The sequence below is a fragment of the Dermochelys coriacea genome, chromosome 17 (assembly GCF_009764565.3).
Source record: "Dermochelys coriacea isolate rDerCor1 chromosome 17, rDerCor1.pri.v4, whole genome shotgun sequence".
In the NCBI taxonomy this organism is placed as follows: Eukaryota; Metazoa; Chordata; order Testudines; family Dermochelyidae; genus Dermochelys; species Dermochelys coriacea.
The window spans coordinates 22,126,111-22,140,636 of NC_050084.1; the positions used below are offsets into that span (position 1 = coordinate 22,126,111).

Sequence of the window (14,526 nt, forward strand, 5' to 3'; positions counted from 1 at the left end):
ACCACCAGAAACAGCCGCTGCTCAATATGAACTCCGTGGGATGATGCACAGGTTGCTGCTGCCTCAGAATGAGCCGAATTTCCTATTGAAACCCGATCCTATATAAACGGAACTAATCCACTTTGACAAGAATTGCTCAAAGAAAGAGCAAACTCAAATCATAGTGAACGCTACCTGCTAAATCCTCATTCAAAGTGCCCTGTTGCTAAGTTGTTTTTCCCTTGTAGGGCTGCTCCTATCCTAGCAATAAGACAGCAATTTTCATGAATTAGGGAAACAAACAACTACATTCAGGTTTCAGAGTAGCAGCCGTGTTAGTCTGTATTCACAAAAAGAAAAGGAGGACTTGTGGCACCTTAGAGACTAACAAATTTATTTGAGCATAAGCTTTCGTGAGCTACAGCTCACTTCATCGGATGCATGCCTACATTCAGCAATCTCTCCCCTCTGCAGCACCTGCACCCGGATGAGACTTAGCAAGAATTAAATATTGGCAGCACATTGCCACTCCTCATCCTGTCCTGCCCCGCCCCTTCCCCTCCTTGCTCCTCTGTCTTCTGTCCAATTAATTCTGCTTTTCAGTTGCAATGCGTGCTCCCTCCCATGCAACCATAAACCCACCCAGTGCTCAAACGGAGACTCCACAGTGCAGCTCCAGCTCCAGCCCCAGCCTGCTGCACGGGTACCCGCCTCCCAGCCAGAGATAAAGGCATTCAGCTGTTTGTGTGCAGAAAGATTTACTAGCCAGGGCTCCCTCAGAAGCCTTCAATAGCAGCCTTAATGCCTAGGATTTACTCATACCACAGTAGGGCCTAGACACCCTGATCCAGTTAGGCGCCCTCTTGTGCTAGGTGCTGTATAAACACAGAGTGAGACACACCCCCACCCCCACCCAGAAGAACCTCCAGTCTAAGGTCCTGATCCTGCAAACACATGGCATTTGTGTAGCTTTAAACATGTGTCGTCCCACTGACTCCAATGGGATGAGTGCTTTCATGTTAAGCACGTGTTTGTAGGCTTGAGGTCTGAATAGAAAAAACAGACAGGATGCCTGCAGCAGGAGAATTAGCCCAAGAGTTTCCATTTTTTGTTTTATTTTTCTTTTTTTGTAAAATAAATAAAACTTAAACCCAACGAATACAAAGGAGAATAAAATATTTCACGGTTCACATGACAAATACATTAAAATTCCCTTAAATACAATTCAGAGCCATTAAAATTCCCTTAAATACAATTCAGAGCCATCTTTCACAGTTCAACGCTAATTGGGACAAATAGCCCGTAAGGATTCAAAGGCTGAGAGCAGATAAAGTGCTTCCTGGAAATCCGTTTGGGAAGATGCTACGCAGGAAGTGGTTTCAGAGTAGCAGTCGTGTTAGTCTGTATTCGCAAAAAGAAAAGGAGGACTTGTGTCACCTTAGAGACTAACAAATTTATTTGAGCATAAGCTTTCGTGAGCTACAGCTCACTTCATCGGATGCATTCGGTGAAAAATACAGTGGGGAGATTTATATACACACACAGAAAACATAAAACAACGGGTTTTATCATACACACTGTAAGGAGAGTGATGTCAGACCCTAGGCTAAGGGTGCCTTTGAAACGGCTTCCCTGGCTCTCAGCTGAGTCACAATATCCTGGACCCATTTCTCATCTGGATTGGTGCACAATGTTTTGCCTATGATGGTGGTGAAGCTGCAGAGAGAAAACCCCAGTTAGAAACGCCTGGTACCAGCTCTGAAGGTCGGCGGAGGAAAATGGGGCCTGTTTTCAGAGCAAACACATGACGACTGCAAAGGGGATGAATGGTCCTAAGGACACAACAGCCCACAGCTAATGGCAGCTCTGCTGGCCCGTTGGATTGCTGGGTGTCCACCCACTATTCACTACTAACAGGTTTTTCAAAAATCTTCAGCCAATCAGAAACCAGCTTATTCATAACGCTCAGGAAGAGTTTCACTACAATTGGTTGAATTTCACCAAAAGGTTCGCGCAGCCAGTCAGAGGAGGAAATCCACCCTCCAGTCCCACCAGCTGTGGCATTGCACTATAGCTGTATGGGCTCAACATTTGGGGTGGGGCGGAGGGATGAAAACCCCCTTGAGCCTAGCCTGTTTCTAATTGAGAGAACCGTAAAACTAGCCAAGGGCTCAGGACTGTCTCTCTCACAGGCAGTGCTAATGATATCCCAAATTACTTGGTGCCCCAGGAGGAACTTTCCTGTGGGGTGGGGTGGGGTCTCCTGGAGCATATGGTATCTGGCTGGGTATCATACTCACATCACAGCTGGCTGGGAGCAGCTGCTGCTGGTGTATTCATACTTCACCATGTGGCTCCGCGAAATTGGTTTGGGAGAGTATCTATAGCAGCAGACACTTGGGGCGTGGTGTGCCTCTGAAAGAGAAGACAAAGAATCATGGTTGGTCTTTCTCATCGATGGCTTGGAGAGCTCCCTCCCTGTAGGTGCAAAGGGGCTCCTGCTAACACCTAGCTCTGAGGGAGGTTTCCAGAGAGATCTCTGAGCTGTCTGGCGTGGGGGCTACCTCACATCACAGCTTCATCCTTCAGTAAGGCAGAGAGAAGGGGCAAGCCTGCCTCTCCTTACCAGCAATGAAAGCTCTGAAGGAGCATGTGCCCAGGCATTGCCCGCTGTAACTGTCTCGCTAGCCTGGGGAGATGGAGGGGAGAGAGGTCACCGCTCCACAGACAGAACTTGGACTCACGTGGACCAGCTGTTGAGGCCTGCAAGCAGAAGGCAGCGATGAGGAGAACAGTGAGGGCAGCCACAGAGACATTCATGTTGCTGTCGGGTGGGAACGAGCTGCAGGTGCAGAACCAGAGACGGAATTTCTTCAAAGCCTCCTTGTGCAGCTGATACCGGACCCTGGATTCTCCCCTCTTTTTATAGAGGGGACACTGAGCAATGGTGTCAATGCTATCACCTCCCAGGAAATGCCATGATAGGACAGTGGTGATACAATGGAACAAAGTCTGCTGAATCAAGAGAAGCAGAAGAGGGAAGTGCAAGGCCTGTGGTCTATGACTGGGCAGTTCCATACCACTGCTGCATGGCATGGTGCAAGTGACAGAGGGAAAAGGATATGAGTCCACCCAGCACCTTATCTGCTGCTTTTTCTTTGAAATCACCCACCAGTCTTTACACGGAGAAGAGCCCAGGGGGATGCATTTCTCAGGGCATGAGTAAATAGAGGAGATATGGGATCATTCACCTAGAAGTTGCTCTATCTAATGAAGCTGTCGATCAAGGGTCATTACCTTGTGACAGCTTCTTTGTGCTCTTAGTTCTAAAAACAGCATCTGAATCATAGAAGAAACCAACTCAGTCAGCCTTCTTGGTGACAGCCCCAGCAGAAACACCAAGATCCCATGCGTCACGGAGGCTGACCTGTCCTCTCTCCACTTGAAATGCAGGTCCCTTCAGACCAAGGTTGAGGAATGTGGGGGACGCTTGCCTTGCCGTTCTGCATACCTACCCTTGGCACCTTCTCCCATGAAAAGAGAAGGGGACCCCAAACACCATCAACGTTCAACTGCTACTTCCAGAGGAACCTGGGTTGAGTGGTTGGAGCACAGGGCTGGGAGCCAGGGGATATGGATTCTGTACCCACTTTGCCACTGACTCATTGTGTGTCTTTGAGCAAGTCACTTCCCTTCCCTGTGCCTCACCTTTCCCACTTGTCATTGCAGACAATCATACTGACCCCTCACCCAGGGGGCAGTGAGGCTCAATTCTGTTAGTGTTTATAGAGAGCTTTGGAAGCCTTGGATGGAACAGGCTAGAGAAAAGCAAAATATTGTTATGCTGCAGCATGTGGTTAGCTGCCAGAGGTGTATCTTTGCTCTCTGGGCAGTCACAGATCTCACTGAAAACTTCCGGGTGTGCTAGCTACCCTTCATTCAGCTTAAATGGAGGAAGCAACTGAGCTCCTTTATGGAATAAGATAGCTGAAACAAGAGAAGCTACCACTCAAAGCACTGGCCTGAGCAAGAACTAACTCAGGGATAACAAGAGGGGTTTCCCTGGAAACTGATTGAAAACACCTGGACTGAGTCTTTGACTGGATTGCAGCTGTGTGTGTCAGAAGGAGAGAGCCAGAGAAGTGTTAGTAGGATAGCCCTGAGAGGGAGCCAAGAGAGTAAGCTTCTTTTGGGCAGAGAGCTGGCTGGAAAGGAAGGCTTGGACTTATGAGCAAAGGAACTGCTCTTTGTTCCTATTGTGCTGAGAGAAACAGGGCATTGTGTGCGTTCTTTGTAATTAAACAGGATTGCACCAAAGAAACACCTAACTGGATCCTTAATTTCTCCTCCTAACTAAAACAACCAAGCGACGCCCTAAATATTAGGAAACTGTTCATGTTAGAGGGGCAACGATATTATTGTAATTTTGCTCACCCAAATATTATCCAGGTGAAACTATAGCACCACAGCGAGGTACTCCAGCCCTTTCTGAATCCACCAGGAAAGTGTAGTTGAATGATACATAATTCAGCTTCATGCTTCATGTCTCCTTAATCACCAACTTCCTGGGAGAATCCCCTGCCTGAGTGCACTCTAGGTCGACTAAACATGCTGGGTTTTCTGAGAGGCCTCAGGGAGTTAGGCACTCACCTCCCATTGGAATTCAAAGGGATTTGGGTGCCTACTTAGACTAAGCTCTTTAATAGTAATAGGTCCCTGAGGCTCCTTTGCAAATCCCAGCCAGAGTCTTAGGGTACATCTACAAAGCAAAAAGTCTCACAGTAGCAAGTCTCAGAGCCCCAGTCAACTGACTTGGGCAGCAGGGCTACAAATAGAAGTGTAGACAGTCAGGCTTGGGGTGCAGACGAGGCTCTGAGAACCTCCCCCTCGCCGGGTTTCCGAGCTCAGGCTCCAGCCCGAGCCTGAATGTCTCAACTGCCATTTTTCAGTCCCACAGCCTGAGTCTACTGACCCGGGCTCTGAGACTCGCTGCCGTGGGCTTTCTTTTGCTGTGTAGACATACCTCGGTGCCATTAAAATACATGGGGTCTGTTTAAAAAACTGAACTCCAATCATCCAAACTCCCATCACTGTGCCGGGGCAATTACACCTCTGCCCCCTTTGTGGCCTCCTTGAGGGCACCCCACTCAGATCTTAGGCTTCTAGCCATAACCACAGACTCTGTGGGTGTTCTGGGGCTGGAGCCCCCATGGGGAAAATAGTGGGTGCTCAACATGCACTAGCCACAGCTCTTGGGCTGCGCCACCGATCAGCTAATCAGGGCACCGCCAAACAGATGATTGGCGGCACCACTCAGGGAGGCGCTTGGGGGAGGGTGGAGAGCAGCGGGCAGGCGGGTGGGGCCACAGGGAGGGGGCGGAATGGGGGTGGGAAGAGGCAGAGCGAGGGCGGGGCCTTGGGGGGCAGGGCCTCAGGGCAGAGCGGGGGTGGAGCACCCATTGGGAAAAGTAAAGCTCAGTGCCTATGCTTCTAGTTGTAACCTTCTCAGGGCGGGGTCTCATGTTCCCCTCCCTCCAGGCCAGGGATTTTGGCTGTGATTTCCTGCCTAAGCTCACTGTGTTTATCCCAGCTGGTCTGACTAGGTCAGCCCCCGCAGTCCTGCTCTCTCCCAGGGGCAATGACAGGGTTTAGCTGCCACCAGCCAGCCTTCCAAAGGCAAAGTGTTTGCTTAGAACAAAAGTATGACAGCAAAAGTAGACTATAAAACAGTACACGCGAGCTAGGGAATTAAAAAGAAAGGATGTAGAGAAACTGGAAAGGACCCAGAGGCGAGTGATGAAGATGATCAAAGGGAGGGAACACAAGCAATAGGAGCAAAGGCTGAAGGACCTGGGCATGTTTAGTTCAGAACAGAGGAGATTAAGCGGGGAAATGATAACGGTCTTCAAATACTTGAAAGGCCGCCATAAAAAAGATGGAGAAAAGTTGTTCTCTCTTGCCACAGAGGCAGGACAAGAGGCAATTGGTTCAAACTACAGCAGAACAATTTAGCAGATTTGCCTCAGGGAAAACTTGCTAGCTGTAAGAGCAGTAGGACAATGCAACAGAGGCCTAAGGAGGTTGTGGAAGCTCCTTCACTGGAGGTTTCAAAAGGAGGCTGGAGCCACCTGTCCAGGATGGTTTACACAACAAATCCTGCATCGTGGCGGGGGGGAGACTAGCTGACTCTTGCAGTCCCTTTTAACCCTGTGGGTCTGTGATTCTAAGCTTACCTGGTGTCACCGATCATTCGCATGGGATCCTGGCAGGTCCGTACGCATGTTTGCCAGTTCTTTGTTCCAGAGAGAGACTGATGTGAATCAGATCTGGTTGACCTTTATACAGTTTGGGGGCCTCTGTCTCCCTGACCTCCTGACCAGGTAAAACCACTCAATGCGCTAGCCACAGGGGGTGAAGCTTCAAAGGGATGAATATCTGCAGACTGGGCATTAGGAATTTGCAATAATTACCACCCCCATGATTCCAGCTTCCACTGGAAACCCACCCAGTGAGCCAGGAGCACAACAACACACACCCCACTCCTTGGTACATAAGTCTACGAATTCCTGTGCAAGCATCGCATCTGGCACATCTCACTGTAATAGTCTTTGAAGAGTCCATGCTTCTAAGGCCAACCTCTGTCACACCTCCGTTAACCAAACTTCAGAAACCTCCCCCAAAGCTGTGCCTTGTTTTTCTGTGATGGAGTTGTGACACATGGCTAGAAAGGGTTAAACATCCTGCAAAATAAATAACCCTCAAAAGACATGTAGGGAGATAATGTTTGTGGTTTTGTCTATTTATATCTGTATAAGTCCAGTAGACAATGTAATCTACAGTGCCCGTCTATGCTGTATTCTGATATCATGTAAATGAACTGTAAACACGGGATATCTCGGCATTCATCTCTCTTTGAAATGTACTGTGAATGGTGGAGGAACAAGCAAATAGCCTTATGTTAATTCTATAGCTAAGTACCGGTGATGGACCTCCTTCAAAGTCATCCTAATTATCTTTTGTTCCCAGAGGAAATCCCAACTTGTCAAAGAGGACATGAAATTGTATAAAAGATACTTGGGTCTTGATTCTGTCATCTCAGATCTGCTTAGGCTTCATCAGGGGAAGTCTGAGTCGCAAGACTGAGATCCCAGTTATGCTGGTACGTCCTGAACATGAGATTTGAACATTGGACTACGACCCATGGACTGAATTCTAAAGGAACTCTTTGCTTCTACAAAGCTCACCATCTCTGCTATGAATCTACACCTAAATGAATTGAACTCATTTCTATGTATATTGATCTTTTAACCATACTCTCTTTTGTTTTTTAATAAATTTTAGTTTAGTTAATAAGAATTGGCTGTAGCGTGTATTTGGGAAAGTGTCCGATCCTTTGGGATTGGTAGAACCTTTTCTTTTACATGATGAAATAAGATTTTCAGAAATCACCATATTTGACGTGGGTACTTGGATGGAGGCCTGAGGCTGGATCATTTTAAGGGAACTGTGTTGTTTGGCTTTCTAAGTAACCAGTAAGGTAATAAAGAAGCTGTTTTATGCTGGCTTGGTAAATCTAGGTATTGGAATATCCACCAACTTTATGGGGTTTGGCTGCCCCATTCTGTGCAGTTAACCCTAATTCAGTGACCACAGATGGCTCCCCACTAGGACCCCAGTGACCGGAGTCCTTCATATTAGCCTACCCTACCCCCACCAAGCCAGTGGGATAACTGGGGTTTGCCTGTGTGCAGCCTATGGAACATCAGCAAGAACATAGCTGAAGAGAAGCAAATGAGGATAGACCCAGCACTGCAGCCAGAACTCCACCCACCCCCCGCCCTCCATCACCAAACGGGGGTGGAGGTCAGTTATGGAGCTCAAGAGGGGGGTCTTCATACGTGTCTGTCCATGGGACAGATATTTCCTGCGGGGCAGAATCTCAATGCCTGAACCCGCCTGCAACAACATGGCCTGTTTGGCTGTGCCGTACCCCATGCTGGTGTCACCATGACTGCTGTATATTTGTTAGTCTAACCATGGGGAGGAGACATGGCTTTTTGTTGACTCTTCTAAGTCAGCACACGTACAGCAAGCCAGGCAGGCAGTATGGGCTTTGCTGACACAGCTATACCAACACAGCTCTATTGGCAGCTCCCCCCCCCCCCGCCCCGAGTGGGGAAGCACCTGGGACAAAGTGGAAATTTTCTGTAATGTTTTTATGAATGGAATGCATGGCTGTGACTTGCTGGTCATTGTCATCTCTGTGACAAGATCGGAGGAGGCGGGTGTGCACTGAAGTGCCCTTGCAGTGAAATGCACTGCAAAACCCCCAAAATGTATTTTCTCTGAAAATATCTGCTCAGTGTGCTGCAGCAGCCCAAAAAGCGAACAAAACATTAGGAACCATTAAGAAAGGGATAGATAATAAGACAGAAAATATAATAATGCCTCTATATAAATCTATGGTATGCCCACACCTTAAACACTGGGTGCAGATCTGATCACCCCATATCAAAAAGATATATTGGAAATGGAAAAAGGTTCAGAAAAGCGCAACAAAATTATTAGGTGTATGCAACAGCTTCTGTATGAGGAGCAATTAATAAGACTGGGACTTTTCAGCTTGGAAAAGAGATGACTAAGAGGTCTATAAAATCTTGACTGGTGTGGAAGAAAGTGAATAAGGAACAGTTATTTACTCCTTCACATAACAAGAACCAGGGGTCACACAATGAAATTAATAGGCAGCAGGTTTAAACAAACAAAAGGAAGTATTTCTTCACACAATGCACAGTCAACCTGTGGAACTCTTTGCCAGGGTATGTTCTGAAGGTCAAAACTATAACTGGGTTCAAAAAAGAACTAAATAAGTTCCTGGAGGATAGGTCCATCAATGGCTATTAGCCAGGATGGGCAGAGATGCAACCCCATACTCTGAGTGTCCCTAGCCTCCGTTTGCTAGAAGCTACAAGTGGACAGCAGGGGACGGATCATTTGATGATTCTCTGTTCTGTTCATTCCCTGTGGGGCACCAGGCACTGGCCACTGTCGCCAGACAGGACACTGGGCTAGATGGACCTTTGGTCTGACCCCGTCTGGCCGTTCTTATGAACGTAGCAGCAACAAACCAGGGATATGTGTGTGGAGAGTTACCACATAACCGCTGTGGAAGGAAAGTTCTCACAAGTGTTCCAAATGTTGGTTGCGGATGTTTATGTGCATTACATTTTATTCCTTAAGAAACCATCTGGTTCTCTCCCTCAGTGGTTTGATTCCGCGTGATGAGTCCTGAAAGGACTGAGCACCGTGCTTCATAGACTGAAGTGCAGGGAATAAAGGGGTTTATTAGTCATACCTAACACCATCTCTGCACCCGTGACAGCCACAGCAGTTAAAAGAATCTCAGTGACTCTATGATGGTTTTAACCTTGTGAGAATTCAGCTGCATGGGGGAACTGGCTGTTCATGGTGCATCAGCCTGATCTCTCGGAAACCACACTGGCAGCGCTGTGAGTACTCCACCCACCCGGGGTGAGCAGCGGGCTGGCTTATGGGGAGGGAGCTTTCCCCACTATCCCGGGCAGCATGCCAGCACTGGGGCAATTTAGGAGCATGACCTGGGTCCTGCGACAGAAGGATGCTGTCACATGACTTGCCCCCGCCACCCAAGGGGCTGATTCTGTAGCTCTGCTCTTCCAACCCCATGGGGAAACCTCATTCTTCTACTAAGCTGGCACTTGGGCACTGGAGGAACTGGACAGCCTCTCTATCTCAAGGTCCCAGATGCCCTATGAATGTCCCCTAGGGGGTCCCTCAGCACTGCAACATCTCCAGGGAGAGCTGAGATTTAGCAGCACAGTGCCTAAGGCACAATCACTCTGCTGAGCTGATTAGCAGGGTGGGGGTGTATTCACTGCCCTTCTGAGTCAGGGTTTCCTTGTTGAGTTGACACACAGCCAGGTTCCTTTCACCTTTACTTGGCCAGCGTGATCCACTGTCATGCCATCAACGTGAGGTTGGAAAGAGTGTGAGATTCTAGCTGCCCACTGGGAGTGGGTTGTGGCTGTGGGACCACTTTGCCCCTCTGTTCACCTCTGGGTGTGATACAAAGTGCTGCCGGTCACTCTGAGTGGTCTGAGAGGCAGCTGTCTGAGAGATCTCCCCCCTTACATCTTGTCGTAGCAGATATGCTGAGAGATTCTGCTGCCAACCCCTGGGGGTTAAACTCTCCACACCCAGCAGTAGGATTTACTCATTGAGCATCCTGGTCTATGAAACTTGCTGTCTGCCAGAACACAAGTCTGGCGGCCTTCAGAGCACGGTATATCCATCTAGGTCAGCATTTGGCTGTGATGTATACTACTGATGGTAGGAGTCACCAGGTGGCACTGCTACACAGTCATACAAATGCTGTTTTTGCTTAATGTGCAAACAAGTTTTTAGTCTTTGGAGAAATGCTGCATTGTTGTGAATTTTGTTATGGAGTGGTCCTTGGAGAGAAGCTGTGGCCAGTAACAGAGAATTTGAGCTCTTACTTATTCTGACTATTTGAAGGCAGTTTTTAGGACAGAATAGCTTCTGGGGAACCAGGCATTGATGTAGGACTGAGATTCCCAGAGGAAGAGTGCCTGCATAGTGTTGTGATCAGCTCTGTTCCAGCAGTGTTGTAGCTGAGTTGGTCACAGGATACTAGAGATACATTTAGTGAGCTGGATGAGGTACACCACATGTAGTGATAGGCTTGTGTAGGACCCATGGATTGTGAAAGATGTGTTGTGGGAGGTATTAACTATATACAAGAAATCTACAGATCACCTACCTTCATAGATCTAGTAACCACCCTAAACACACCAAGAAATCTGTTACCTACAGCCAGGAACTCAGATGTGGTTAGTTGTTAGCTGTGTGTGTGTTCTTTCTGTGTCCCAGCCCTGCACTGATAGCTGACATGACAGATCTCGTTCAAACTGCCCACAAAGACCACAAGACTTTGTAGCAAAGGCACCTCTGTTAAATGAAGGCAGAGGTAACTCCCTTTTATGGACACCCAGCCAGCCAGTTAGCTATAAAGTCCCTCTTGATGGCTGTTCTCTGCTTGTTTTACCTGTAAAGGGTTAACAAAGTTCCCCAGGTAAAGGAAAAGGAGTGGGCACCTGACCAAAAGAGCCAATGGGAGTGCTAGAACTTTTTAAAATTGGGGAAAAACTTCTTTGTCTGTGTGTTGTGGTTCTCCGGGAAAAAGCAGAGACACAGAACAGAAATGCTATAAGCAGCTTTAAAACCAGGTATGAAAAAACATCAAATCATAACTCAACCCTACTCATCTGAAAACCTAAATATGTAAGTAATCAGGGAATGTCTAGGAAGATGCGATTAGGGTTATTTCTTTTATTTCTTATTGGCTTGTGGATTCCTCTGTGCTAACCCCAGATGTTTTTGTTTGCTTGTAACCTTTAAGCTGAACCCCCAAGAAAGCTATTTTGGGTGCTTAATTTTTGGAATTGTTCTTTTAAAATCTAGCAAAAGCCTAAGTTCCAGATGTATTTTCTTTCTTTTTGTTTTTAATAAAATTTACCATTTTTTAAGAATAGGATTTGATTTTTGGTGTCCTAAGAGGTTTGTGCATATGTTGTTTAATTAGTTTGTGGCAACAGCTAATTTCCTTTGTTTCCTTTCTCAGCCTTCCCTGGAGGGGGGTAAAAGGGCTTGAAGGTACCCCACAGGAAGGAATTCCCAAGTGCACCTTCCTGGGTTCCAAAAAGGGGGTTTGCATTTGGGTGGTGGTAGCATTTACAAAGCCAAGGTCAGAAAAAAGCTGTAACCTTGGGAATTTAATACAAGCCTGGAATGGCAAGTATTAATTTTTAAAAATCCTTGCGGGCCCCTACCTTCTGCACTTGAAGTGCCAGAGTGGAGAATCAGCCTTGACCACCCGGCCAGGTTTATTGTTAATGAAGCAGGGTATTAATGCCCTATGTGTGCTACAGTACACTTAATAGATGTATGCCTGTGACAGTGGACCAGCTCAGTGAATGGCAGGACTTTCCATTCCCCCCTCGGCCAAACAAAGACACCACCTCTGAGACCCCTCTTAATACACCAATACAAACAAGTTACATATTACCCCATGACATGGTTAGTTACTGCCCTTTACCTTGTACATGTTGGTTCTATCAAAACATCTCTATTCATCATCCTGTCATCCTGACCTGATCTTAAAGTGTGTCTTTGTATCATCTCTGGGGAGTGCCTTTACACCATAACCCTGTAGTGGGGTGTTCTGGTACCACCCTACTGGAATGTGCTTGCGTGAGTGTCCTGTGCCTAGCACTTCTTAGGAATGCTTGTGTTTTTGCAATGCCAGCCCTGTTCATGTCAGTTTTTTTGAATTTGCAAGCAGGCATGTTTTGTAACAGGGCCTGACTTCTGCTCACAGCCTGACTTTCGCTAACTTTGCTTTATATTATCAGGGTCTGACTAACTACCACTTTAGTTCAGGCCTCAAGCCTCATACCAGGCTTCTTAATACCAGGCCTCATGTTTCAGGCTCTCTCTTTCTATTACATCAGATACCACAGAATATGCTCTGAGGAGAAAGTCGAGGATATACTCCTTAACACACTCAAAACCGCCTTCACCAAACAAGGACACTCCACCGGAGAAGTAGATCACATCCTGGAACGGGCCACCCAAATAGAGAGAAAACCTGTTTCAGTACAGACATAAAACCCCCTTTAACTGCACATGCCTAGTTGTCACCTACCACCTCACACTAGAACCCATATCATCCAACAACTACAGCCCATGCTCAATGGGGATCTCATCCTGAAATGAATCTTTCCTGAACCTCCTCTTCTAGCCTCCAAACAACCTCTCCAAGCCCATTATCAGAAGCAAGCTCCCCACAGACCAGGACATACCAACTCAAAGTGACTCCAGACCTTGCCAGAACAACATATAAGACGGGCCTTAAAAACTCTAAGGATGGAGATTCCAGCACCTCCCTAGGGAACCCATTCCAGTGCTTTACCGCCTTCCTAGTGAAATAGTGTTTCCTAATATCCAACCTAGACCTCCCCCACTGCAACTTGAGACCATTGCTTCTTGTTCTGTCATCTGCAACCACTGAGAACAGCCGAGCTCCATTCTCTTTGGAACCCCCCCCCCCTTCAGGTAGTTGAAGGCCCCCCCTCATTCTTCTCTTCTGCAGACTAAATAACCCCAGTTCCCTCAGCCTCTCCTCGTAAGTCATGTGCCCCAGTCTCCTAATCATTTTCGTTGCCCTCTGCTGGACTTTCTCCAATTTGTCCACATCCCTTCTGTAGTGGGGAACCAAAACTGGACACAATACTCCAGGTGTGGCCTCACTAGTGCCAAATAGAGGGGAATAATCACTTCCCTCGATCTGCTGGCAATGCCCCTACCTATACAGCCCAAAATGTCATTAGCCTTTTTGGCAACAAGGGCACACTGCTGACTCATATCCAGCTTCTTGTCCACTGTACTCCCCAGGTCCTTTTCTGCAGAACTGCTGCTTAGCCAGTCGGTCCCCAGCCTGTAGCGGTGAATGGGATTCTTCCATCCTAAGAGCAGGACTCTGCACTTGTCCTTGTTGAACCGCATCAGATTTCTTTTGGCCCAATCCTCCAATTTGTCTAGGTCACTCTGGACCTTATCCCTATCCTCCAGCATATCTACCTCTCCCCCCAGTTTAGTGTCATCTGTGAATTTGCTGAGGATGCAATCCACCCCATCACCCAGATCATTAATAAAGATGTTGAACAAAACCTGCCCCAGGATCGACCCCTGTGGTGCGTTTGTGTACATGCACCTAAGATAACTAGCCGATTGTCCTACTTTCTCAGTATGAATCGGGAGGCTTCCCATCTTGTACCCTCCTCCTTGTGTTTCCTCCCAGTATCTTTGAACTATCCAATTTCCTCACAGTATTGCCTTAGAATATATGCTAAACTATCTGTTTGATCTTGAGTTTAGCTGGGACACTCTGGCTTGGTTTACATTACAGAGTTAGGTCCATGTGAGGCAGCTTATGTCAACTTAACTCTGTAAGTGTTTACATTACAATGTTGCTCCCCCTGATATTGCTCCCGCCCACTATAAGGACTTAATAACTCCACCTCCAGGAGAGGCATAGCGCTTAGGAAGGTGTAGTTAGGGTGACGCAGTTTCAGTGTGGACACTGTGGTGGTTGTTCTGAGCACCGCTGGGCTGATATCTGGAACCCTGCCGCCCAGGGCTCACAGATGGAGCCCCCCGCTGGGCTGATATCCAGAGACCCACTGCCTGGGGCTGACAGCTGGAGCTGGACACTGGCAGGGATGCTGGAATAATGTTTATAGTGGGGGTGCTGATCAGGGCCAGCTCTACAGTTTTTGCCGCCCCAAGCAGTGAAAAAAACTGCCACCGCGGACGGCAAAAGGGAGAAGCTGCCACCGATTTGCCACTGCAGCCAGCAGAACAGAGAAGCTGCTGCCGAATTACTGCCTTGGACAGAGGGGCTACTGCCAAATTGCCGCCACCGCAGAA

The 14,526-nt window shown here is 47.6% G+C and overlaps 1 protein-coding gene across 1 annotated transcript; it reads right to left on the minus strand.

The window, feature by feature from the left end:
* Positions 1-1,057: 1,057 nt before the first annotated feature.
* LOC119844763 (C-C motif chemokine 5-like) lies at positions 1,058-2,953 on the minus strand. The gene is made up of 4 exons (XM_043499470.1): positions 2,724-2,953; positions 2,280-2,394; positions 1,571-1,695; positions 1,058-1,355 (listed from the first exon to the last, which is right to left on the minus strand). Exons 1-3 carry the CDS (start codon positions 2,797-2,799, stop codon positions 1,581-1,583), a joined length of 306 nt encoding a protein of 101 aa, XP_043355405.1. The 5' UTR covers positions 2,800-2,953; the 3' UTR covers positions 1,058-1,355; positions 1,571-1,580.
* Positions 2,954-14,526: the final 11,573 nt, after the last annotated feature.

Bases quoted from the DNA above. Each gene is read 5' to 3' on its own strand.
- LOC119844763 (XM_043499470.1), bottom strand. From the start codon at position 2,799: ATGAATGTCTCTGTGGCTGCCCTCACTGTTCTCCTCATCGCTGCCTTC. The intron at 2,395-2,723 runs GTGAGTCCAAGT...CTTCTCTTTCAG, and splicing joins GGCCTCAACAGCTGGTCCAC to AGGCACACCACGCCCCAAGT. The intron at 1,696-2,279 runs GTGAGTATGATA...TTCTCTCTGCAG, and splicing joins TGCTCCCAGCCAGCTGTGAT to CTTCACCACCATCATAGGCA.